General features: G+C 49.8%; 1 protein-coding gene across 1 annotated transcript in view; it reads left to right on the top strand.

Annotated features, from left to right (window-relative positions):
• LOC144685057 (carnitine O-palmitoyltransferase 1, liver isoform-like) overlaps positions 1-23,589 on the top strand; it is a 36,494-nt gene extending 12,905 nt beyond the window's left edge. The window contains exons 9-18 of the mRNA XM_078549591.1: positions 1,022-1,106; positions 6,476-6,671; positions 11,422-11,610; positions 13,727-13,832; positions 15,112-15,228; positions 15,617-15,781; positions 16,438-16,572; positions 18,240-18,392; positions 19,633-19,746; positions 23,464-23,589. Of these exons, the coding sequence (XP_078405717.1) occupies positions 1,022-1,106; positions 6,476-6,671; positions 11,422-11,610; positions 13,727-13,832; positions 15,112-15,228; positions 15,617-15,781; positions 16,438-16,572; positions 18,240-18,392; positions 19,633-19,746; positions 23,464-23,589 (1,386 nt within the window). The remainder of the gene's footprint in view (positions 1-1,021; positions 1,107-6,475; positions 6,672-11,421; positions 11,611-13,726; positions 13,833-15,111; positions 15,229-15,616; positions 15,782-16,437; positions 16,573-18,239; positions 18,393-19,632; positions 19,747-23,463) is intronic.
• Positions 23,590-24,913: the final 1,324 nt, after the last annotated feature.

The following is a 24,913-nucleotide window of genomic DNA, read 5'->3' as shown; positions in this document are numbered from 1 at the left end:
CTTCTTCCAGTATCACTGTCCCACACTCCCAGGACAGAGACATAATGGGGTTAGCTATAGAGTAAAGCTCCCTCTACACTGTCCCCATCAAACACTCCCAGGACAGGTACAGCGTGGGGTTAGATACAGAGTAAAGCTCCCTCTATACTGTCCCCATCAAACACTCCCAGGAGAGGTACAGCGTGGGGTTAGATACAGAGTAAAGCTCCCTCTACACTGTCCCCATCAAACACTCCCAGGAGAGGTACAGCACGGGGTTAGATATAGAGTAAAAGGCACAATGTGAACGGTGTGTGAAAGTGTTTGACTCTCTATAATTTTGATAACTTTTTAAATCCTGGCTGATTTTTCTGTCTCCTTTTTCTGTGTTTCTTCCTCTTTCTCCTTTTCCCTGCCTTCCCTTTGTCAAATTGGACCTTTTCTGCCCGCCCCTGCCCCGACATCCCCTATCTTGGCTGTGAGAGTTTTTGGGGCACTCTGCTGGCGTGACACAGGTTTACGTGACGGGATCAACAGTTCCTCTCTGCTCCTCGCAGTTTGAGTGGCTGTTTAACACGACCCGCATCCCCGGCTTGTACTCAGGTAAGAGGGTGACCAAGGAGGAGGGGAGAGGGGACAGGGCTGTCAACAGTAACACCATGCAACTGCAGTGGGGCAACGGAGCTTCAGTGTGCTCAGAGATAGCCTCGCACGGCACTCTCTGCTGGCTTCAGTGACTGCAGGTTATTTCAGAAGTCTCACTGGACTATTCTCCCTGAATGGATGTCCCTGTGTAATGTCACCTCAAATCCTGTTCCTGGCAAGGGATTAGTGTCAATGTCTTGTTTCGGAGCTGCTTTTTGTTTTATTGCCTTTGTGTGTTTCTTTCTCTCTTTCGCTCTCTCTGGCGTGAACTCTTTGTGATTTGTGTGCTCCCTCCATTTCATTCCCCCCCTCTCCTCCCTGCCCACCACCACACCACCCACCTCAATTACAGTTTTTTTTTATTTACTCTTGTGTGTTTTTTGAATCTTCCTTTCAGCAAATGGGTCAAAGTGCAATCCCCATGTGCTCCTATCAGTACGAACGTATGTTCAATTCAAATCGTATTCCGGGTTTAGAGACAGGTACAGTTACACCATGAAAAATCTCTCTACCTCTATCGTATGCCCTTTAACTGCTTGCTACCATTTGCTTCATGTCACAAATGTGAAGGCTAACAGGTCACTGCGAAACAAACTGGTGAGACCTTGTGAGGGGACTCCAGTGTGTGAGAGAGAGAGAGCGAGGGGGCTCCAGTATGTGTGAGAGAGAGGGTGAGGGGGCTCCAGTGTGTGAGAGAGAGAGGGCGAGGGGGCTCCAGTATGTGTGAGAGAGAGGGCGAGGGGGCTCCAGTGTGTGAGAGAGGGCGAAGGGGCTCCAGTATGTGTGAGAGGGTGAGGGGGCTCCAGTGTGTGAGAGAGAGGGTGAGGGGGCTCCAGTGTGTGAGAGAGAGAGGGCGAGGAGGCTCCAGTATGTGTGAGAGAGAGGGCGAGGGGGCTCCAGTATGTGTGAGAGAGAGGGCGAGGGGGCTCCAGTGTGTGAGAGAGGGCGAGGGGGCTCCAGTATGTGTGAGAGAGAGGGTGAGGGGGCTCCAGTGTGTGAGAGAGAGGGTGAGGGGGCTCCAGTGTGTGAGAGAGAGAGGGCGAGGAGGCTCCAGTATGTGTGAGAGAGAGGGCGAGGGGGCTCCGGTATGTGTGAGAGAGAGGGTGAAGGGGCTCCAGTATGTGTGAGAGAGAGGGCGAGGGGGCTCCAGTATGTGTGAGAGAGAGGGCGAGGGGGCTCCAGTGTGTGAGAGAGGGCGAGGGGGCTCCAGTATGTGTGAGAGAGAGAGGGCGAGGGGGCTCCAGTGTGTGAGAGAGAGAGGGTGAGGGGGCTCCAGTGTGTGAGAGAGAGAGGGTGAGGGGGCTCCAGTGTGTGAGAGAGAGAGGGTGAGGGGGCTCCAGTGTGTGAGAGAGAGAGGGTGAGGGGGCTCCAATGTGTGAGAGAGAGAGGGTGAGGGGGCTCCAGTGTGTGTGAGAGAGAGGGCGAGGGGGCTCCAGTATGTGTGAGAGAGAGGGCGAGGGGGCTCCAGTATGTGTGAGAGAGAGAGGGCGAGGGGGCTCCAGTGTGTGAGAGAGAGAGGGCGAGGAGGCTCCAGTATGTGTGAGAGAGAGGGTGAGGGGGCTCCAGTGTGTGAGAGAGGGCGAGGGGGCTCCAGTATGTGTGAGAGAGAGAGGGCGAGGGGGCTCCAGTGTGTGAGAGAGAGAGGGTGAGGGGGCTCCAGTGTGTGAGAGAGAGAGGGTGAGGGGGCTCCAGTGTGTGAGAGAGAGAGGGTGAGGGGGCTCCAGTGTGTGAGAGAGAGAGGGTGAGGGGGCTCCAATGTGTGAGAGAGAGAGGGTGAGGGGGCTCCAGTGTGTGAGAGAGAGAGGGTGAGGGGGCTCCAGTGTGTGAGAGAGAGAGGGTGAGGGGGCTCCAGTGTGTGAGAGAGAGAGGGTGAGGGGGCTCCAGTGTGTGAGAGAGAGAGGGTGAGGGGGCTCCAGTGTGTGAGAGAGAGAGGGTGAGGGGGCTCCAGTGTGTGAGAGAGAGAGGGTGAGGGGGCTCCAGTGTGTGAGAGAGAGAGATTGTGTGTGAGAGAGAGAGAGAGATTGCGTGTGAGAGAGAGAGAGATTGCATGTGAGAGAGAGATTGCGTGTGAGAGAGAGAGAGAGATTACGTGTGAGAGAGAGAGATTGCGTGTGAGAGAGAGAGATTGCGTGTGAGAGAGAGAGATTGCGTGTGAGAGAGAGAGATTGCGTGTGAGAGAGAGAAAGATTGCGTGTGAGAGAGAGAGAGAGAGATTGCATGTGAGAGAGAGAGATTGCGTGTGTGAGAGAGAGATTGCGTGTGAGAGAGCGAGAGAGATTGCATGTGAGAGAGAGAGAGAGAGATTGCGTGTGAGAGAGAGAGATTGCGTGTGAGAGAGAGAGAGATTGCGTGTGAGAGAGAGAGAGATTGCGTGTGAGAGAGAGAGAGATTGCGTGTGAGAGAGAGAGAGATTGCGTGTGATAGAGAGATTGCGTGTGAGAGAGAGATTGCGTGTGAGAGAGAGAGATTGCGTGTGAGAGAGAGAGAGAGAGATTGCGTGTGAGAGAGAGAAAGAGAGATTGCGTGTGAGAGAGAGAGAGAGACTGCGTGTGAGAGAGAGAGAGATTGCGTGTGAGAGAGAGAGAGATTGCGTGTGAGAGAGAGAGATTGCTTGTGAGAGAGAGAGAGAGATTGCGTGTGAGAGAGAGAGAGAGATTGCGTGTGAGAGAGAGAGAGATTGCGTGTGAGAGAGAGAGAGAGATTGCGTGTGAGAGAGAGAGAGAGAGATTGCGTGTGAGAGAGAGAGAGAGAGATTGCGTGTGAGAGAGAGAGAGAGAGATTGCGTGTGAGAGAGAGAGAGAGAGATTGCGTGTGAGAGAGAGAGATTGCGTGTGAGAGAGAGAGATTGCGTGTGAGAGAGAGAGATTGCGTGTGAGAGAGAAAGAGATTGCGTGAGAGAGAGAGATTGCGTGTGAGAGAGAGATTGCGTGTGAGAGAGATTGCGTGTGAGAGAGAGAGATTGCGTGTGAGAGAGAGAGAGATTGCATGTGAGAGAGAGAGAGATTGCGTGTGAGAGAGAGAGAGATTGCGTGTGAGAGAGAGAGAGATTGCGTGTGAGAGAGAGAGAGATTGCGTGTGAGAGAGAGAGATTGCGTGTGAGAGAGAGAGAGAGATTGCGTGTGAGAGAGAGAGAGAGATTGTGTGTGAGAGAGAGAGAGAGATTGCGTGTGAGAGAGAGAGAGAGAGAGAGATTGCGTGTGAGAGAGAGAAAGAGAGATTGCGTGTGAGAGAGAGAGAGAGACTGCGTGTGAGAGAGAGAGAGATTGCGTGTGAGAGAGAGAGAGATTGCGTGTGAGAGAGAGAGATTGCTTGTGAGAGAGAGAGAGAGATTGCGTGTGAGAGAGATAGAGAGATTGCGTGTGAGAGAGAGAGAGAGATTGCGTGTGAGAGAGAGAGAGATTGCGTGTGAGAGAGAGAGAGAGATTGCGTGTGAGAGAGAGAGAGAGAGATTGCGTGTGAGAGAGAGAGAGAGAGAGATTACGTGTGAGAGAGAGAGAGATTGCGTGTGAGAGAGAGAGATTGCGTGTGAGAGAGAGAGATTGCGTGTGAGAGAGAGAGATTGCGTGTGAGAGAGAGAGAGATTGCGTGAGAGAGAGAGAGATTGCATGTGTGAGAGAGAGAGATTGCGTGTGAGAGAGAGATTGCGTGTGAGAGAGATTGCGTGTGAGAGAGAGAGATTGCGTGTGAGAGAGAGAGAGATTGCATGTGAGAGAGAGAGAGATTGCGTGTGAGAGAGAGAGAGATTGCGTGTGAGAGAGAGAGAGATTGCGTGTGAGAGAGAGAGAGATTGCGTGTGAGAGAGAGAGAGATTGCGTGTGAGAGAGAGAGAGAGAGATTGCGTGTGAGAGAGAGAGAGAGATTGCGTGTGAGAGAGAGAGAGAGATTGCGTGTGAGAGAGAGAGAGAGATTGCGTGTGAGAGAGAGAGAGAGATTGCGTGTGAGAGAGAGAGAGATTGCGTGTGAGAGAGAGAGAGAGAGATTGCGTGTGAGAGAGAGAGAGAGAGATTGCGTGTGTGAGAGAGAGAGAGAGATTGCGTGTGAGAGAGAGAGAGAGAAATTGCGTGTGAGAGAGAGAGAGAGATTGCGTGTGAGAGAGAGAGAGAGAGGTTGCGTGTGAGAGAGAGAGAGAGGTTGTGTGTGAGAGAGAGAGAGAGGTTGCGTGTGAGAGAGAAAGAGGTTGCGTGTGAGAGAGAAAGAGAGAGATTGCGTGTGAGGGAGAGAGAGAGATTGCGTGTGAGAGAGAGAGAGATTGCGTGTGAGAGAGAGAGAGAGATTGCGTGTGAGAGAGAGATTGCATGTGAGAGAGAGAGAGATTGCATGTGAGAGAGAGAGAGAGATTGCGTGTGAGAGAGAGAGAGAGATTGCGTGTGAGAGAGAGAGATTGCGTGTGAGAGAGAGAGAGAGATTGCATGCGAGAGAGAGAGAGAGAGATTGCGTGTGAGAGAGAGAGAGAGATTGCGTGTGAGAGAGAGGGAGAGAGATTGCATGTGAGAGAGAGAGAGAGAGAGATTGCGTGTGAGAGAGAGAGAGAGAGAGATTGCGCGTGAGAGAGAGGGAGAGAGAGAGATTGCGTGTGAGAGAGAGAGATTGCGTGTGAGAGAGAGAGAGAGATTGCGTGTGAGAGAGAGAGATTGCGTGTGAGAGAGAGAGATTGCGTGTGAGAGAGAGAGATTGCATGCGAGAGAGAGAGAGATTGCGTGTGAGAGAGAGAGAGAGATTGCGTGTGAGAGAGAGGGAGAGAGATTGCGTGTGAGAGAGAGAGAGAGAGAGATTGCGTGTGAGAGAGAGAGAGATTGCGCGTGAGAGAGAGAGAGAGACTGTGTGTGTGAGAGAGAGAGAGACCGTGTGAGGGCTCCAGCGTGTGCGCGAGAGAGAGAGAGACCGTGTGAGGATTCCAGTGTGTGAAAGCGTGAGGCCTCCCAGTTACAGCCAAACACCTGAAGATCGACTCTGGAACAGTGTCTTGCTCCTGTTCTCAGGCACCTCCCACCCCTGCTTGAGCCCAGTGTGTGCGACACTGCCTGTCCAGTGCCTGTGTTCAGTTCCTGTTGTAGCTGTCCTCTGGCCTCTCACTGACTCTTAGCCTGAGCGAATTCGACTCTGGTGCCCAGAGCTGTGTGAACTCTGGCTGACTCACCCAGAAGCTCTCTATTCAACCGATGGTCAGGCAGGGAACTGGCATCCTGTGGAATTGAGTTTCAGGTTCCAGGATGATTGTTAAAACACAGCCCACACTCCTGACTGTCGATATCCTCACCCTCAGAGATGGCAGGTTGTATATCGTACCCAGTGTAATCCTTGCCCCCTGTGCAGGGAGGAGGGGGCCCTGTCTGCAGTGGAAATATTTTGGGATAGAGCATCCTCCAATCAAATTTTGCTGTGAATATGCTTTGGGTTAAGTGTGTTTGAGTAAAATGAATTGATATGAAGGCTGCTGAGAGAAACCTGAACAAACATATTACCCAACTCATGTTGAGGGGATGAATCCCTTTGCAGCTGTTGTTACCCCCGAGTTCTTCACCTCTTCATCTGTGTCTGGATGTCACCTTCCCTCATCGTCCCACTCTCAGTTCGTCCTTCATTAGGGAGCCAGCCTGTACCAAGAGTTCAGTGACTGTATGGCTCCTATTCAGTCTGTTAATGCAGCTTGTGTCTGTTTGTGTCTCTGTTTAAGATTCATCTGGCTCTGCTCAAACACAGGAACAGGTGCTTTGTGCTACTTTTCCGGATGTCCCCATAGCTGATTTGCCTTGATACTGTCAGTAAATTCTTGTTGCGGTTTCTTGTTGGCCATTTGCGTGTGTGTGTCTCTCCCTCCCCCTCTCTCTGACACATTACTCCTCTCGCCCAGACACACTCCAGCACCTGAAGGACAGCAAGCACATTGCCGTCTACCACAAAGGCCGTTACTTCAAGGTCTGGCTGTACCACAGTGGCAGGCTGCTCAAACCCTGCGAGATCCAATTCCAGATGCAGAAGATCCTGGATGACCAGACACTGCCCCAGCCTGGAGAGGAGAAACTGGCAGCTCTGACTGCTGGTGACAGGTGAGAGCTCAGGGAGAGACCTGGCTAACCCTGGGGGTTCCACTATTTGTGAGGCTGATCCTGTGATATCCTGACCTTGAGTATTGCTGAAAAAAGAGACATGTCAAAGCTTTTCATCTTGCACTCATCCGCAAGAATACCGATATAGGGGGAAAACAACAACTTATACTGTATGTGAAGAGAGTGCTGATTGGTTGGCAAGTAGTGCTGCCATGGAGAATGCACCAGTTAATGGTGACTGACAGTTAACTGCCAAGCATTGTTTGAAACTTAAACCAGGCAGCTTGACCCTGAGGAATCAGTCAGCGAATGGCTGTCATTTATTTTGTTTAGCTGAAACTGGTGCAATGTGTGTACGTGTTCTTTCTGTCTGCAAAGAACCGGACCCTGTGTATTAATATATGTAGCTTCCAGTACACGCAAACATACTACACTGCGAGCATGACTAATAACCTTAAATTGGGTGTCAGCGTAATTTTTAGCACACTGAGGATTAGTTAGCAAATTATGTCCAATTGTGGAATCACATCTAATGTTGGACACTCTGTTTTGAGTTTTGCAAGCACGGGCTGGTTGGGTACAGTTTGTACCTTGGCCGTTGTCAACAGCAGAAGGGACATGCTGTTTGATACGATCTGCAGCCTTTGGGACGTATGGCCTACATACCTAGCATCGCACTGGCGCTGAAATGGACAGATAAGCAGAACATCTTTTTGGCTTGACATCAGCATCCTGTTAGTGGTGAATACCACTCGTATTGCTATTGCATAGTAGCAGCATAAAACAGCTAACTTCACCTGTTGCTCACATTTTTGAGATACCTTACCCTTCCAGGGTAATCTGAGGTAGACTGGACAATTTTCGGGGCTGAAAGTGATGGCCTTATGCTTGTTTGTGAGTTTGTGTGATATACAGCGTGAAATGATCTGATCAGGGTAGCCATTATCCTGCAGAATGTCTTTAAGACCATAAGACATAGGAGCAGAAATTAGGCCATTCGGCCCATCGAGTCTGCTCCGCCATTCAATCATGGCTGATAGGTTTCTCAACCCCATTCTCCCGCCTTCTCCCCGTAACCTTTGATCCCCTTACCAATCAAGAACTTATCTATCTCGGTCTTAAATACACTCAATGACCTGGCTTCCACAGCATTCTGTGGCAATGAATTCCATAGATTCACCACTCTCTGGCTAAAGAAGTTTCTCCTCATCTCTGTTCTAAAAGGTCTTCCCTTTACTCTGAGGCTGTGCCCTCGGGTCCTAGTCTCTCCTACTAATGGAAACATCTTCCCCACGTCTACTCTATCCAGGCCTTTCAGTATTCTGTAAGGTTCAATCAGATTCCCCCATCATCCTTCTAAACTCCATTGAGTATAGACCCAGAGTCCTCAAACGTTTCTCATATGTTAAGCCTTTCATTCCTGGGATTGTTCTCGTGAACCTCCTCTGGACCCTCTCCAGGGCCAGAACATCCTTTCTGAAGTACGGGGCCCAAAATTGCTCACAATACTCTAAATGTGGTCTGACCAGAGCCTTATAAAGCCTCAGCAGCACATCCCTGCTTTTATATTCTAGTCCTCTCGAAATAAATGCCAACATTACATTTGCCTTCCTAACTACCGACTCAACCTGCAAGTCAACCTTAAGAGAATCCTGGACTAGGACTCCCAAGTCCCTTTGCACTCCAGATTTCTGAATTCTCTCCCCATTTAGAAAATAGTCTATACCTCTATTCTTCCTACCAAAGTGCATGACCTCACACTTCCCCAAGTTATATTCCATCTGCCACTTCTTTGCCCATTCTCCTAACCTGTCCAAATCCTTCTGCAGCCTCCCTGCCTCCTCAATACTATCTGTCCCTCCACCTATCTTTGTATCATCTGCAAACTTAGCCAGGGTGCCCTCAGTTCCTTCATCTAGATCATTAATGCATAAAGTGAAAAGTTGTGGTCCCAACACTGACCCCTGCGGAACTCCACTAGTCACCAGCCGCCATCCTGAGAAGGACCCCCTTATCCCCACTCTCTGCCTCCTGCCAGACAGCCAATCTTCTGTCCATGCTAGTACCTTGCCTCTAACACCATGGGCTCTTATCTTACTGAGCAGCCTCCTGTGCGGCACCTTGTCAAAGGCCTTCTGGAAGTCCAAGTAGATAACATCCATTGACTCTCCTTTGTCTAACCTACTCGTTACCTCCTCAAAGAATTCTAACAGATTTGTCAGGCATGACCTCCCCTTGATGAAACCATGCTGACTTTGCCCTATTTTATCATGCACTTCCAAGTATTCTGAAATCTCATCCTTAATAATGGACTCTAAAATCTTACCAACGACCGAGGTCAGGCTAATCGGCCTGTAATTTCCTGTCTTTTGCCTCACTCCCTTCTGAAACAGGAGGGTTACATTAGCGATTTTACAGTCCTCTGGGACCCTCCCTGACTCCAGTGATTCCTGAAAGATCACCACTAACGCCTCCACTATCTCTTCAGCTATCTCCTTCAGAATTCTGGGGTGTAATCCATCTGGCCCAGGTGATTTATCCACCTTCGCACCTTTCGGTTTTCCTAGCACCTTCTCCTTGGTAATGGCCACCATACTCACCTCTGCCCCCCGACTCTCTTGAACTTTGGGGATGTTACTCGTGTCTTCCACCGCGAAGACTGACGCAAAGTACCTATTCAGTTCCTCCGCCATTTCTTTGTTCCCCACTACTACTTCTCCAGCGTCATTTTCCAGCGGCCCAATGTCCACTTTTGCCTCTCTCTTACCCTTTATATATCTAAAAAAACTCTTGCAATCTTCTTTTATATTACTGGCAAGTTTACCCTCATATTTAATCTTCTCCCTCCTTATTTCTTTTTTTAGTTGTCCTCTGTTGGTCTTTGTAGGCTTCCCAATCCCCTGGTTTCCCACTGCTCTTCGCCGCATTGTATGCTTTCTCTTTAGCTTTTATGCTGTCCCTGACTTCCCTTGTCAGCCATGGTTGCCTCGTCCTCCCTTTAGTATGCTTCTTCTTCCTAGGAATGAATTTTTGCTGTGTCTCCCAAATTACTCCCAGAAACTCCTGCCATTGCTGTTCCACTGTCTTTCCTGCTAGGTTCATCTCCCAGTCAATTCTGGCCAGCTCCTCCCTCATGCCTCTGTAGTTGCCTTTATTCAACTGTAATACCGTTACATCTGATTCCAGCTTTTTCCTCTCAAATTACAGGGTAAATTCTATCATATTATGGTCACTTCCTCCTAAGGGTTCCTTCACCTTAAGCTCCCTTATCAAATCTGTCTCATTATACATCACTAAATCTAGAATTGCCTGTTCCCTAGTGGGCTCCACCACAAGCTGCTCCAAAAAGCCATCTCGTAGACATTCTACAAATTCCTTTTCTTAGGATCCACTACCAACCTGATTTTCTCAGTCTACCTGCATATTGAAATCCCCCATGATCACTGTAACCTTGCCTTTCTTACACGCCTTTTCTATCTCCTGGTGTATCTTGTGCCCCACATCCTGACTACTGTGCAGAGGCCTGTACATAACTCCCATTATGTTTTTTTTTACCTTTGCGGTTCCTCAACTCTACCCACACAGATTCTACATGATCTGACCCTACATCATTTCGTGCTATCGATTTAATTTCATTTCTTACTAACAAAGCAACCCCACCCCCTCTGCCAACCTGCCTATCTTTTCGATAGGATGTATATCCTTGGATATTTAGCTCCCAGTCCTGATCCCCTTGCAGCCATGTCTCCGTGATGCCCACCACATCATTTCTGCCAATTTCAATCTGCGCCACAAGCTCGTTTACCTTATTTCGTATACTGCGTGCATTCAGATACAACACCTTCAGTCCTGTAATAAATAGAGTGAACATTTATGCCCCAGCACAGATCCTTGTGGACATCACAAATCATTTTTTCCATTATTCCTATGCTCTGGGTTCTAACCCTAACTAACCTTGTGACCTGGCCAAGAATTTTCCTTCAAATCTGTGCCCTTTATTTTTAGCTAACAAGTCTCTTATGTGGAACCTTCTAGAATGCCTTCTGAAAGTCCATAGAAACTACATCCACCTCTTTAATCACCTTCTCAAATAATTCAGTTTGATTTCTTAGACATGACTTACTTCTTTATCCAGAACTGCTGATGTTTCAATCTGACCACTCGATGCTTCGATAACGACAGGTTCTGCATTTTATATATTGTGGCTGCAAAACGCTTTGGGGTTGTAAAGACCCTATCGAAATAAAAGCTCTTTATTTCTTTGTTACTGGAAAAAGTTTAGTTGTATCCATGTGTTCTTCGCACCCCCCACCCCCCCCACCCCGATAACTACATCACACGTTACTTCCTCTTGGCTCATTCATGCTCACAGGGCTCTGCTGATTGTTCTGTACCTTGTCCCACATAAAGCAGAGAAAGCACCGTCCCAGCCACACCTTTCTCAGTGTGACTGGGCTCGGACATTAGTGGGTCCGGTTTATCAGAGGTGGGCTGGATTTTGTTTGGAGTGAATCTGGTTAATTTGATGGTTGAACTGGTAAGCAGGAGGATCACTTGAGTTCCTACAGAAGAGTTTTCGATCTGTTTTACTGTAAGATTAACTGATTGTACTTCCTGCTGTTCAGTGCCATTATCCTGCAATAAGATTACAGCAAAGTCGAGGACACGTGAGTCAGGAGAGTCCACCTTTACTGAATGTCTGCTGTCAGTCTGTCTGTCCCTGTTAACCCTTCACATCCCCTCACTCTAGGATACCCTGGGCAAAAGCTCGTAGCTCCTTCTTCAGCCAGGGGAGGAACAAGCTGTCATTGGAGACCATCGAGAAAGCAGCTTTCTTTGTAACCCTGGATGACACCGAGCAGGGGTTCAGGAAAGAGGATCCAGTGGTTTCACTTGATAAATACGCAAAGTCTTTGCTTCATGGCAAGTGCTATGACAGGTGGGTGACTGAACTGGGGCTGCGGAGAGGGGGAGGGAAAGTTGGGTCAGGGGCTGAGCAGATTGAGGAGTGTCTGTGTGAGGGTGGACCTAGTTAGGGGTGTCAGGGGAGGGTGTGGGAGTCCTGTGTGGGGCTGACCTGGTCAGAGAGGTGGGGGGAGGGGTCAGTGGGGGTGTAGTAGGGAGGGTGTAGTTGGGGGGGTCAGTGGGGGTGTAGTTTGGGGGACAGTGGGGTGTGTACTTGGGGGTCAGTGGGGAGGGTGTGGGGGGGTCAGTGGGGAGGGTGTGGGGGGGTCAGTGGGGAGGGTGTGGGGGGGTCAGTGGGGAGGGTGTGGGGGGGTCAGTGGGGAGGTTGTGGGGGGTCAGTGGGGGGGGGGTCAGGGGGAGGGTGTAATTGGGGGGGTCAGTGGGGAGGGTGTAATTTGGGGGGTCAGTGGGGGGTGTAATTTGGGGGGTCAGCGGGGGATGTAATTGGGGGGTGTCAGTGGGGTGTGGTTGGGGGTCAGTTGGGGTTGTAGTGGGGGTTTCAGTGGGGTTGTAGTGGGGGTTTCAGTGGAGTTGTAGTGGGGTTTCAGTGGGTTGTAGTGGGGGGGCAGTGGGGTGTAGTGGGGAGAGTGTGCGGGGTGTCAGTGGGTTGTAGTGGGGACAGTTTGGGGGGGGTTCAGTGGGTGTAGTTGGGGGGGACAGTGGGGTGTACTGGGGGTCTCAGTGGGGTTGCAGTGGGGGCGGGTGTTGGTGGGGTTGCGTTGGGGGGGTCGATGAGGTTGTGGTGGGGGTGTTCGGTGGGGTTGTGGTGGGGGGGATCGGTGGGGTTGTGATGGGGGTGTTCGGTGAGGTTGTGGTGGGGGTGTTCGGTGGGGTTGTGGTGGGGGTGTTCGGTGGGGTTGTGGTGGAGGGGTTTGGTGGGGTTGTGGTGGGGGGGTTCGGTGGGGTTGTGGTGGGGTGGTTCGGTGGGGTTGTGGTGGGGGGGTTCGGTGGGGTTGTGGTGGGGGGGTTCGGTGGGGTTGTGGTGGGGGGGGTTCGGTGGGGTTGTGGTGGGGGTGTCGATGGGGTTGTGGTGGAGGGGCATCGGTGGGGTTGTAGTTGGGGGGTCGGTGGGGTTGTGGGGGATTCGGTGGGGATGTGGCAGGAGGTGTAGTGGCGGGGGCTGTGTGATCTTAATGTGGGGAAGTGTGAGGTTATTCACTTTGATAGCAAGAATAGAAAAGCAGAGTGTTGTTTAAGTGCTGAGAAACAATTAAATGTTGGTGTTGTACATGAAACACAGTTGTGCATGCAGGTACAGCAAATAATTCAGAAGGCAACGGCATGTTGGCTTTTATTGCAAAAGGAAGTCTTGCTACAATTGTGCAAGGTTTTGGTGAGATCACATCTCCAGCAGTGGGTGCAGTCTGGTCTCCTTACCTAAGGAATGAACTTTACCGGGAGGCTGCACCAACATGTCACCAGATTTGATTCCTGGGATGAGAGCGTCTGACAGGGCGCATGAAAAGCTGTCTCCCCAAACTGCAGAGGGTCTGATGGGCACAGTCTCAGGATAAGGGGACGATCATTTAGTACGGAGATGAGGAGAAATTACTTCACTCAAAGGGTGGTGAATCTTTGGAATTCTCTACCGCAGGGTTGTGGATGCTTCATCATTAAATATATTTAAGGCTGGGATACATAGATTTTTGGTCCCTCAGGGAATTAGGGGATATGGGGAGCAGGAAGGAAAGTGGATTGAGATCAATGGTCAGCTAGGCTGAGGGACAGTGGGTGTGGAGAAAGGTGATCAGCATGGGGGGCAGGGGGGAGGTTTGTGAGGGGGTGGGTCAGTCTGGAGGGATGAGGGAGAGGGTCTGTGAGGGGGTGGGTCAGTCTGGAGGGGTGAGGGAGAGGGTTTGTGAGGGGGTGGATCAGTCTGGAAGGGTGAGGGAGCAGGTCTGTGAGGGGGTGGGTCAGTCTGGAGGGGTGAGGGAGAGGGTTTGTGAGGGGGTGGATCAGTCTGGAAGGGTGAGGGAGCAGGTCTGTGAGGGGGTGGGTCAGTCTGGGGGGTGGTCAGGGGGAGGGTCCATGAGGATGTGGAGAGTGTGAGCCTTGGACACTGCTTCTAAAACCCACCTCTTTACTTACAGGTGGTTCGATAAATCTTTAAGTTTTATTATTTTTAAGAACGGCAAAATTGGTCTGAATGCTGAACACTCGTGGGCAGACGCACCCATCATCGGTCATTTGTGGGAGGTAGGATCACCAGCAGTATCCTAACGGTAATGGTCTGAGCTTCAAACTGCAAAAAGAAGCAACTTCACTACAAACTTTGGCAGCTGTAGGGTTTTGACTGTCTTTTAAAGAAAATCATCAATTTAAAATTGTTACAAGGGATGTTTGCGAGGAGAGAGATTGGGAAGGTTGTCTTCACATTGACCGTTTCTGGGATTGCCTTGCCAGAGGAGTCAATAGGACAGAGACCATTGCAAAGTGACAATGAAATCCGGGTTAACTCAGACGCAGAAACACAAGGGGAGTTAGAAGGCCAGTGGGGTTCAGAGAATGGTTACAGCACAGAAGGAGGCCATTCAGCCCATTGTGTCTCTGCTGACTTTCTGAAACAGCAATTCACTTAATGCCACTTCCCCACCTTCTCCCCAACTCCCTCCTGAAAGCCTTGATTGACCCTGCCTCCACCATACTCTCAGACAGCGCATTCCAGATCCTAACCACTCGCTGTGTGAAACAGTTTCTCTTCACGTCTCCAATACTTCTTTTGCCAATCCCCTTAAATCTGTGCCCTCTGGTTCTCAATCCTTCCACCAACAGGAACAGTTTCTCCTTATCCACTTTTCCTAATTTTTTTATTTTGTTATTCATTTTGGATTTTCTTCATTTATTCCTGGGATATGGGTGTCGTGGGGAAGGGCAGAATTTGTGGTTTGGATAAGAGCTAGTCAGTGACGCAAAGGACTGAATGGCGGGTCTCCTGTGCTTTGGAGCCAAACAGCCACTAACTGATTGAGGATGACAGAGCTGCTCCAGCTGCTTTGTTTAAAGGAAGAGCTTGTATTGATACAGCTGGGAGTGTTCAGCCCAATCTGAGGATGAACCTTCTTTGCTGAATGACGGCAGGAAGTAGAAAGTAAGAATTTAACCTGCTTTCCACACACAAGCACAGTAAACGTTATTTTATTCACTCAGATAGTTGGCTTTTTTTATGGAGCTCATTTATTGTGAATTCTTTAATCTCTGAGCTCCCTGCTACTATAGACAACAGCCAGCCAGTGGGTCCCCCACCACCCCCCCATCCCTAAGTGACCTTCACTGGACCTCCTTCATATAGTGTACCTTTTTGAATCAGCCCAAAGAGAGCTGGGATTGTGGACAAACACAGCTCTCTTCTTTGTTTTAGCCAGTCTCTCTCTCTCTCTCTGCTCTGGGTAAAGGCTCCTTTCTGGTTTTCTTGCTGGGGAGTCAGAGTTTGAGGCAGGTGTGATGAACTGTTAATGTTTCCATGTGTCTCCTGCAGTCCACCTTGGCCACTGAAATGTTCCAGTTGGGATACACGGAGGAAGGGAATTGTAAAGGAGAACCCAGTTCTGGGATTCCCCCACCCCAGCGACTGCAGTGGGAAATGAGTGAGCCGGTGAGTTCCCCCTTCATCATGAACTAAGATGGAAGCGTGCCCCTGACCCACTCCAGCCGCACTGAGTTATTGATTAACCTCCCTGACGCCTCTGGCTGTGCCCCTGTTTGAAGCTGAGCACGAGTGGGGTGTGATTGTGAACAGGGAGCTAGGCAGCTCTCCGTCACACCACTTTCCTCACAGTCGTGATCGAGTTGTGTCCTCGCCTTAAGACATCCAGCAGCAAGGACACTGTCTTGTGGAAGCTGCAGTGATGTTGAATTAATCTGCAGTGTGCTCAGTAGGCCCAGATATATGCTGTTAGTTTGAGCAGTCAGCCTCCCTCCTGTCTCAACACAGCCTCTGTTTGATGAAATTCCTGCTGATTGATTTCTCCTTGTTCTTCTAGTGTCAAGAGGTCATCATGCAGTCTCTGAGTGTTGCTCAGCAGCTTGCTGACGATGTGGACTTCCACTCCTTCCCATTTGACAACTTTGGCAAGGGTCTCATCAAGAGGTGCCGCATCAGTCCTGATGCCTTTATTCAGATGGCACTACAGCTGGCACATTACCGGGTACAGTCATCACTACGCTCTGGCCAAGGAGAAAGTGCATCCTGAACAGCAATAGACTAAGCCGAGAGATACAAAGCTACAGCTACTGAGAAAAGGAGAGAGAATGCGCCAAAGAAAATGTCACTAAGATTCTGAGCTTTCAGCAGAGGCTCTTTGAATATCAAAGCAAGAAAGTGTGGCTGAATTTTTACAAGATAATGGTTGGGCCACAATTGGTTTTTTGTCACAAATTCTGGGCATCCAATTATAAGGAAGCTCCATTGAAGATCAACTGGATCCAATCAGATTGAAGGAGAACTTGTAAAATTCACTAGAGCAAAGGTCATCTTGGGACCCACTAAAGCTTATTTTAGAAGTAATGATTGTTATCAGTAAGGTTAAGGGTTACTTTCAGTAGTAAAGGACGTAGACTCAGTATTGCAATCGGTAGAAGGAAAGAGGCCACTGGGTTAGAAATTGAGGAGCATTTTGAGGAGAAGGGCAGGGAAATGGGATAAGAGTGGATTAGTCCAGTAGTAGGGTGAACACTGGTATAGCTTTGATGGGCCGATTGGTCCCACATGTGTGCTGTAAACTGCATGGCTTCTCTGTAGCTTCATGAAATTTGAAGATTGCCTTCCTTCGAGCTGCCTAACCATGGTGTGTTCTGTCACTAGGACAAAGGTACATTCTGTCTAACGTACGAAGCCTCGATGACTCGCCTGTTTAGAGAGGGTCGGACAGAGACTGTCCGTTCCTGCAGTACTCAGGCCACCAAGTTCGTACTGGCCATGATGGACCCCACCCAGACAGTAAGTCTCTCTCTTTGCTCATCATTTTATTCATCTCAAATTTCCATAGAAACCATCTTCTTGTTGCCCCTGCCTCCTCGGAAATGCAGCCTCGGGTTTGAGGGGTCTGCTCATAATCAGAAAGTGGAGTTGGTGGTTTGGAGGGGGGTGAGGGTGCTGTCCTAATAGAAAGTGTTCCTGGAGAATTAGCAGACCCGAGTAGAAGGTCCTGGAGTGAATGGGATTAGGGATGTTGGGATTTGCTGGCTGTATGGGGAGCAGTGTTTAATAGGAGAATGGCATCCCAGCTCTGACGAACCGTTAGCATCATTTCTCTTTTCACAGGGGCTGCCTGGCCTGCTGAGTATTTCCAGTTTCCGGACCTATCCTTGTCCCCGCTGCATTCCTGCCTCTGGGTCTCCTCCCAGCACTCATCCACAGCCACATGGACCCTCAGTTCACCCCCATCCCCGCTATCAGTTGGTGTTTTACGTTCCTACTCTTCATTTTTTTTGGTTGCCTAAAATCAATGGGAAGCCATGATGTGGTGAAATCAAATTCCCTGAGGCTTATTGAGTGTGTCGTTGAATGGGCAGTAGTGCATATTAGAGAGCTTGCTGAATTATAGAGGCATTTGTAAAGATTTATGGCTTCAACCCAACAATTCAAACAACAATTACCTCTCAAGATAGTGTAAAAGACTCAGAAAAGAAAGAGTTGTTAAGTGAATTCTAAGAGCAGTAATCTTCTCCAAATAATTCTCTGTGACCTGCCACAGCTCCCCATGTTGTGATTCATTCATGCTTGCACATTTGGGGAAAGCTTCAATCGTCTCAAGGCAGACAGCCTCCCAGCAGACTGAGAAATTCTACAGACCATGCAGATACAATTCAAATGTGACTAAAAATTGTAACATCAGGAAGTGAGGTTTATGGACTGTATTTAGAATGTTTAATATAGACACACAAGTGGCACAAGCATGCTCAAAACTGAACAGACATGGTGCAGGAATTACTTACAGATGAGATCACCCAAAGGTCAAACTGAGTGGATGCATTTTTATCTAAATTGTAGATTATAGTTTGAAGCAAATCACTCAGCTCCCCCAGGACTGTGGTTAGGCAAAACGTTGAAAGGATCAATGTACGTTCTGGCCAGCTCCAGAGGTCACCAACACTGGGCACCTTCATGCACGGGTGTAATGCCATCATGTTGTGGGATTCAGCACTGTTAGAGAGACAATGTTGGGGGAGGTGGGGGGGGTGGTTGCTGATGGGGATGGGGGATGGTCAATATTAAAACACACCTACATCCCCATTGCATTGAGGCTTCTGCAGACAGAAAGGAATGAGCTTAGGCCCCTGACAGTGCTTTTCAAAGATAAGTGGACTAAGGGTCAAAATTTTGGATGTGAAGCCATCCAATACCAAACAATGGGCTAAAAACTGGACTGACCACTATAAAACTGGATGTCTGGCCACCCTGACTGAATCACAATAACATCACATCAAGCTAGTCAACACCAAGCCAAGCTGACAGTAAGTGACCATTATTTTTAATGTCCTGTTTGACTTGAGTAGAACCCAGTGCATTGTGGGCCATGGGGTGGGGTGTATTGTGGGTTGAGGTGATGTCAAGGGGCAGGACCCAACAAGCTGACTTATTTCTTCTTTCTCTTGAATTCTCAGAGCGAACAGAAGCTGAAGTTTTTCAAACAGGCAGCAGAGAAACACCAGAGTTTGTACCGTCACGCCATGACAGGCGCTGGTATCGATCGCCACCTCTTCTGTCTTTATGTGGTGTCCAAATACCTGGGTGTAGAGTCTCCATTTCTGAAAGAAGTAGGTATTGTTGGATTGGATGAGAGTGTGTGCTCTTCATTCAATATGAACAGAGAAAGAAGCTGCATTGCTTTCTCACAGTCTCACAACCGTCCAATGTGACTCTCAGCCAATTAGCTACTTGTGAAACAGTTATTGTTATATCAACAGATGTGACGGTAAATTTACACACATTCTACAAACAAAATGCCACCCATTAATCTGATTTGGCGAGACTGAGACATTGTCTGAATAACAGAACCTTCTTCAAATTGAGGTATGCATAAAACCTCCGACATGGTCGAGCATTTCATTGGAAAGACAATGCAGCACTCCCTCAGTACTACAGTGAAGTGTCAACTGGGCTTAAGGGCCCAGGTTACTGGGGGCTGAACGACTGATTTCTTTAATTCAGCTGTGAGAGAACTAGCAAATAAGTTAAGGCTGATTCTGTTTAATCTGACATTAAAATGTTCATTTGATTGTCTTGTAAAAATCCATCTGGTCATTAAAGTCGTTTCGGGAAGGAAATCTGCCATCCTTATCTGGTCTGGCCTATAGGCGACTCCAGACCCACAGATTGACTCTTAACTGCCCCATGAAAAGGCCTAGCAAGCCACGCAGTTCAAGGGCAATTAGGAATGGGCAACAAATGGCAGTCTTGTCAGTGACACCCACATCCCACAAAAGAATAAAAGAGACACACAAACATGTCTTTGATACCTCACACCATTCCATATGGAGGACACTCAATCTCTGGGCTCACTCGCCCCTTGTGTGGGAGCAGAGGGTATTGGACTCCTGTGTAGTTGCCAGAAAGAGGTGGTGGAGTTACCAAGGGAAGCACAGAAAGTATTTCAGAGGTTTCTCACTCGCTGAACAGGGGGTGTTTGTGAGTCTTACTCCTCTCCCCTTCTCCCCCCTCTCCCCCTCTCCCGGACAGAAAGTATTTCAGAGGTTTCCCACTTGCTGAATAGGGGGTGTTTGTGAGTCTTACCCCTCTCACCTTCTCCCCCCTCTCCCCGACAGAAAGTATTTCAGATGTTTCTCACTCGCTGAATAGGGGGTGTTTGTGAGTCTTACCCCTCTCCCCCGGTCCTCCGCTCCACCGCTCCCCACCTCCACCGCTCCCCCCCCTCCACCGCTCCCCCCCCTCCACCGCTTCCCCCCTCCACCGCTCCCCCCCTCCACCGCTCCCATCTCCCCTGCTCCCTCTCTCCCCTCTCATTCTGTTTTCATTAATCTTGTTACTCTGCTTCAGGTACTGTCAGAGCCCTGGAAACTGTCCACTAGCCAGACCCCACACCAGCTGCTTGATCTTGTGGATCTCAACAGGTTTCCAGAGTACGTGTCCAGTGGAGGAGGCTTTGGGCCGGTGAGTATTGTGTGGTTGTAGTTTGTCCAGAGCTGGTGTTCCTGTTGGCTTTTCACTCTATCCTGGGAGAGATTTGTTTGACTCAGTCAGGTTGGGCAGCTTGTGTCTCCACACTGTGGGTAGCAATGACAGCAGCTCTAAAGGCTGTAGACAGTGATGGAGCACCTCCTGATGGTTCACTGAGGAATGGCTGCTGAGCTTCAATACAGGAAGTTTCCAATTTGTTCCATATTTATGTTACATGGGCCAGGGCACAGAGCTGATCCTTAGCCATGGTAGAGTTTGAGGGGGTTGGGGGAAGGGGGAGCTGTGAGTGTGGGTTGAGGTGGGGTATATGACGGAGTCCACACAGGTACATCACCCATTGTGGGTCCGTGGGTGGCTAGAGAGTTTCCTAGGTCTTTGGGTGGGTGGGTATGAGGGTCTGGGTAAGAGGGAGGGGAGAGTCTGGGTTGAGTGAGTGTGTCTGTGGGTAGCTCCTGGATGGGTCAGAGGGCCTGCAACGGTGTCTGGGGTGGGTGTGAGGGTCTGGGTGGGTAAGAGCATGTGTAACACGGTCCGAGATGGGTGTGAGTGTCCGTGATGGGGTCTGTGTGGGTGAGAGGGCCTGTGAGGGGTTCTGGCTGGATGAGGAGGTTGGGAGGCTGGTCTAGGTGTCTGTGAGGGGGTCGTGGGGTAGGGGTGAGGGTCTGTGAGGGGGCCGGAGGAATTTGGGAGGTGGAGGTGAGGGTCTGTGAAGGGGGTTCATGGGGTGGGGGTGGGGGGGGCGGTGGTCGTGGGTTGGGAGTGGGGGTCTGTGAGGGGTTCGTAGGCTGGGGTCACAGAATCACACAGTACAGAAAAGGCCCTTCAGCCCATTGAGTCTGCACCGACACGTGAGAAACACCTGACCTACCTACCTAATCCCATTTACCAGCACTTGGCCCATTGCCTTGAATGTTGTCCATGCCAAGTGCTCATCCAGGTACTTTTTAAAGGATGTGAGGCAACCCACCTCCACCACCCTCCCAGGCAGTGCATTCCAGACAGTCACCACCCTCTGGATAAAAAAGTTTTCCTCACATTCCCCCTAAACCACCTGCCCCTCACACTCGTGACTGACCCTTCAACTAAGGGGAACAGCTGCCCCTCATAATCTTGTACACCTCAATCAGGTCGCCCCTCAGTCTTCTCTGCTCCAATGAAAACAACCCAAGTCTATCCAACCTCTTTTCATAATTTAAATGTTTCATCCCAGGCAACACCCTGGTGAATCTCCCCTGCGCCCCCTCCAGTGCAATCACATCCTTCCTATAATGTGGCGACCAGAACTGCACACAGTACTCCAGCTGTGGCCTCACCAAGGTTCCATACAACTCCAACATGACCTCCCTACTTTTGTAATCTATGCCTCGATTGATAAAGGCAAGTGTCCCATATGCCTTTTTCACCACCCCACTAACATGCCCCTCTGCCTTCAGAAATCTATGGGCACACACGCCAAGGTCCCTTTGTTCCTCAGAACTTCCAAGTGTCATGCCGTTCATTGAATACTTCCTTGTCAAATTACTCCTTCCAAAGTGTATCACCTCACACTTTTCAGGGTTAAGTTCCATCTGCCCATTTGACCATCCCATCTATATCTTCCTGTAGCCCAAGATACTCAACCTCACTGTTAACCACCCGGCCAATCTTTGTGTCATCCGCAAACTTACTAATCCTACCCCCCACATAGTCATCTATGTCGTTTATATAAATGACAAATAATAGGGGACCGAGCACAGATCCCTGTGGTACGCCACTGGACACTGGCTTCCATCCTTCTGCCATCACCCTCTGTCTCCTACAACTAAGCCAATTTTGAATCCATCTTATCAAATTACCCTGTATCCCATGTGCCTTTGCCTTCATTCTAAGTCTCCCATGTGGGACCTTGTCAAAGGCTTTGCTGAAATCCTATAGAGTACACCAACTGCACTACCCTCATCTACACATCTGGTCACCTCAAAAAATTCAATCAAATTTGTTAGGCATGACCTCCCTCTGACAAAGCCAAGCTGACTATCCTTGATCAAACCTTGCCTCTCCAAGTGGAGATAGATTCTCTCCTTCAGAATTTTCTCCAATAGTTTCCCTACCACTGATGTGAGACTCACTGGCCTGTAGTTCCCTAGCATCTCTCTACAACCCTTCTTAAATAGCGGAACCACATTAGCTGTTCTCCAGTCCTCTGACACCTGCCCCGTGGCCAGAGAGGAATTAAAAATTTGGGTCAGAGCCCCTGTGATCTCCTCCCTTGCCTCCCTCCGCAGTCACAAATCATCCAGACCTGGAGATTTGTCCACTTTTAAGCCTGCCAACACCTCCAATACCTTGTCACTCCCTATATCAATTAAGAATCTCGCAGTCTCTCTCCCCGAGTTCGAAACCTTCATCCTCATTCTCTTGGGTGAAGATGGATGTGAAGTATTCATTCAACACTCTAGCGATGTCCTCTGGCTCCACCCATAGATTGCCCCCTTGGTCCCTAATGGGTCCTACTCTTTCCCTGGTTATCCTCTTCCCATTGATATACTTATAGAATATCTTGGGATTTTCCCTACTTTTACCAGCTAGAGCTTTCTCATATCCCCTCTTTGCTCTCCTCATTGCTTTCTTAAGCTCCACCCTACACTGTCTGTACTCCACTAATGCCTCCGCTGATTTGCTTCCCTTGTACCTGCTAAAAGCCCCTCTTTTCCTTCTCATCGTAACCTGAATATCTCTGGTCATTCATGGTTCTCTGGGCTTGTTACTCCTTCCTATCACCCTAGAGGGAACATGATGAGCATGTACCCTACCCATTTCCTTTTTGAACACCCCCTACTGCTCCTTTGTAGATTTCCCCACAAGTAACTGTTCCCAGTCTACCTTGGCCAGATCCTGCCTTATTTTACTAAAATCCATTCTCCTCCAATCCAAAACATTTTTTTGCAACTTGTCTATTTCTTTGTCCATAACAAACTTAAACTGTACCATATTGTGGTCGCTATCACTAAAATGCCCCCCCACCACCACCTCAGCCACCTGTCCGACTTCATTCCCCAGAATTAGGTCCAGCACTGCACCGCCCCTTGTTGGACCCTCTACATATTGACCTAAAAAGTTCTCCTGTGCACATTTCAAGAAATCCACTCCATCCAAGCCCTTAACATATGGTCTGTGAGAGAGATTGAGGGGTTTGGGAGGTGGAGGTGGGGGTCTCTGAGGGGTTCGTGAACTGGGGGTTGGGGGTATGTGAGAAAGTCTGAGGGGTTTGGAAGGTGGGGTGGGGGCCTGTGAGGGACTCATGGGGTGGAGGTGGGGGTCTGTGAGGAGGTCTGAGGGGTTTGGGAGGTGGGGGCCTGTGAGGGAGTCTGAGGGGTTTGGGAGGTGGGGGTGGGGGTCTGTCAGGGAGTCTGAGGGGTTTGGGAAGTGGGGGGTGGGAGCCTGTGAGGGGTTTGGGAGGTGGGGGTGGGGGGTCTGTGAGGGAGTCTGAGGGGGTCGGGAGGTGGGGGTGAGGATGGGGGTCTGTGAGGGGTTTGAGAGGTGGGGGTGGGGGTCTGAGGGGTTTGGGAGGTGGGGGTGGGGGTCTGTGAGGGGTTTGGGAGGTGGGGGTGGGGGCCTGCGAGGGAGTCTGAGGGGTTTGGGAGGTGGGGATGGGGATGGGGATGGGCTCTCTGGTTGCTCTGTGACCTGTTCGCCGCTGTGCCTTTGCAGGTTGCTGATGATGGTTATGGAGTCTCGTACATTATGGTTGGAGAAAGTCTCATCAACATGCACATCTCATGTAAATTCTCCAGTCCTGAGACGGTAAGACTCCAGGGACGGGGGAGGTGTCTGTGAGGGAGAGTGGAGGTGGGTAGTGGGGTGGTGGGGTTTGTCTGTGGAGGGACAGTTGATTAGCTCTTTCAAAGAGCCAACGCAGCCATGATGGGTGAATGGCCTATATTGTTTCTGGTACTGAGTCAAGGTCCAGCTGCTTATTAAAGTGATGGAATACATAATGAAAATCCCATGCTCACTGTCACCCTGCCCACCTGCCTGACCTGCACACTAGGTCCAAGCAGGACTGAGGAGAGCTCAGCAGCAGGACTGGTAACTGCAGTGTAAGCTCAGCTGCTGGGCGTAAAGTGCGGCACAGGATTGGTGACACCTTGTACTGTAAAACAGCCCCTCAGGCGCCTGGGCTTTCTCACAGCTTCAGGGAACTTGGGAAATAGAACATGGTCACTCTCACTGTGCCTGTCTCTCTCTCTGTGTCTCTCTCTCTCTCTCTCTCTCTCTGTCTGTCTGCCTGTCTCTCTCTCTGTCTGTTTGTCTTTCTTTCTCTCTCTCTGTCTGTCTCTCTCTGTGTCTGTCTCGTTCTGTCTATCTCCCTCTTTCTCTGTGTCTGTGCCTGTCACTCTCTCTCTGTGCCTGACTCTCCGTCTCTCTCTCTGTCTCTCTCTCTCTCTGTCTCTCTCTCTCTCTCTCTCTCTCTCTGTCTTTCTCTGTCTCTCTCTCTGTCTCTCTCTCTGTCTCTCTGTCTGTCTCTCTCTCTCTGTCTGTCTCTCTCTCTCTGTCTGTCTCTCTCTGTGTCTGTCCCTCTCTGCCTGTTTCTCTCTCCCTCTCTCGCTGTTTCTCTCTCTGTTTTTCTCTCTCTGTCTGTTTCTCGGTGTTTCTCTCGCCGTCTCACTCTTTCTGTCTGTCTGTCTGTCTCTGTCTCTCTCTGTCTCTCTCTCTCTCTCACTCTCTATCTATCTCTCTCTCCCTGAGTCTGTCTGTCTCTCTCCCTGAGTTGTCTGTCTCTGTGTGTCTATCTCCCTCCCTCTCACTGCCTGTCTCTCTCTGTCTGTCACTCTCACTCTCTCACTCACTCTCATTCAGTCTCTCTCCCTCTGCCCCTCTCTCTCTCTCTCTCTCAGTCTCTCTCTCTCTCTCTCTCGGTCTGTGTCTCTTTCTTTCGCTCTCTCGGTCTGTCTGTCTTTTTCTCTCTTTCTTTCTCTCTCTCTCTCTTGGTCTGTCTCTCAGCCTGTCTCTCTCTGTTTGTCTGCCTAGCTCTCTTGGTCCCTCTCTCTCGGTCTCTCTATCTCAGTGTCTATCGCTCTGTAGCTATCTGTCTCTCTCTGTCCCTCTATCCGTCTGCCTCTCTCTGCCTGTCTGTCACTCTCTCTCTGTCTGCCTATGT

The sequence above is a fragment of the Cetorhinus maximus genome, chromosome 9, assembly GCF_964194155.1.
Source record: "Cetorhinus maximus chromosome 9, sCetMax3.hap1.1, whole genome shotgun sequence".
Taxonomy (NCBI): Eukaryota; Metazoa; Chordata; class Chondrichthyes; order Lamniformes; family Cetorhinidae; genus Cetorhinus; species Cetorhinus maximus.
Note: the sequence above shows the minus strand (reverse complement) of the source record. Positions and strands in the feature narration are given on the sequence as shown.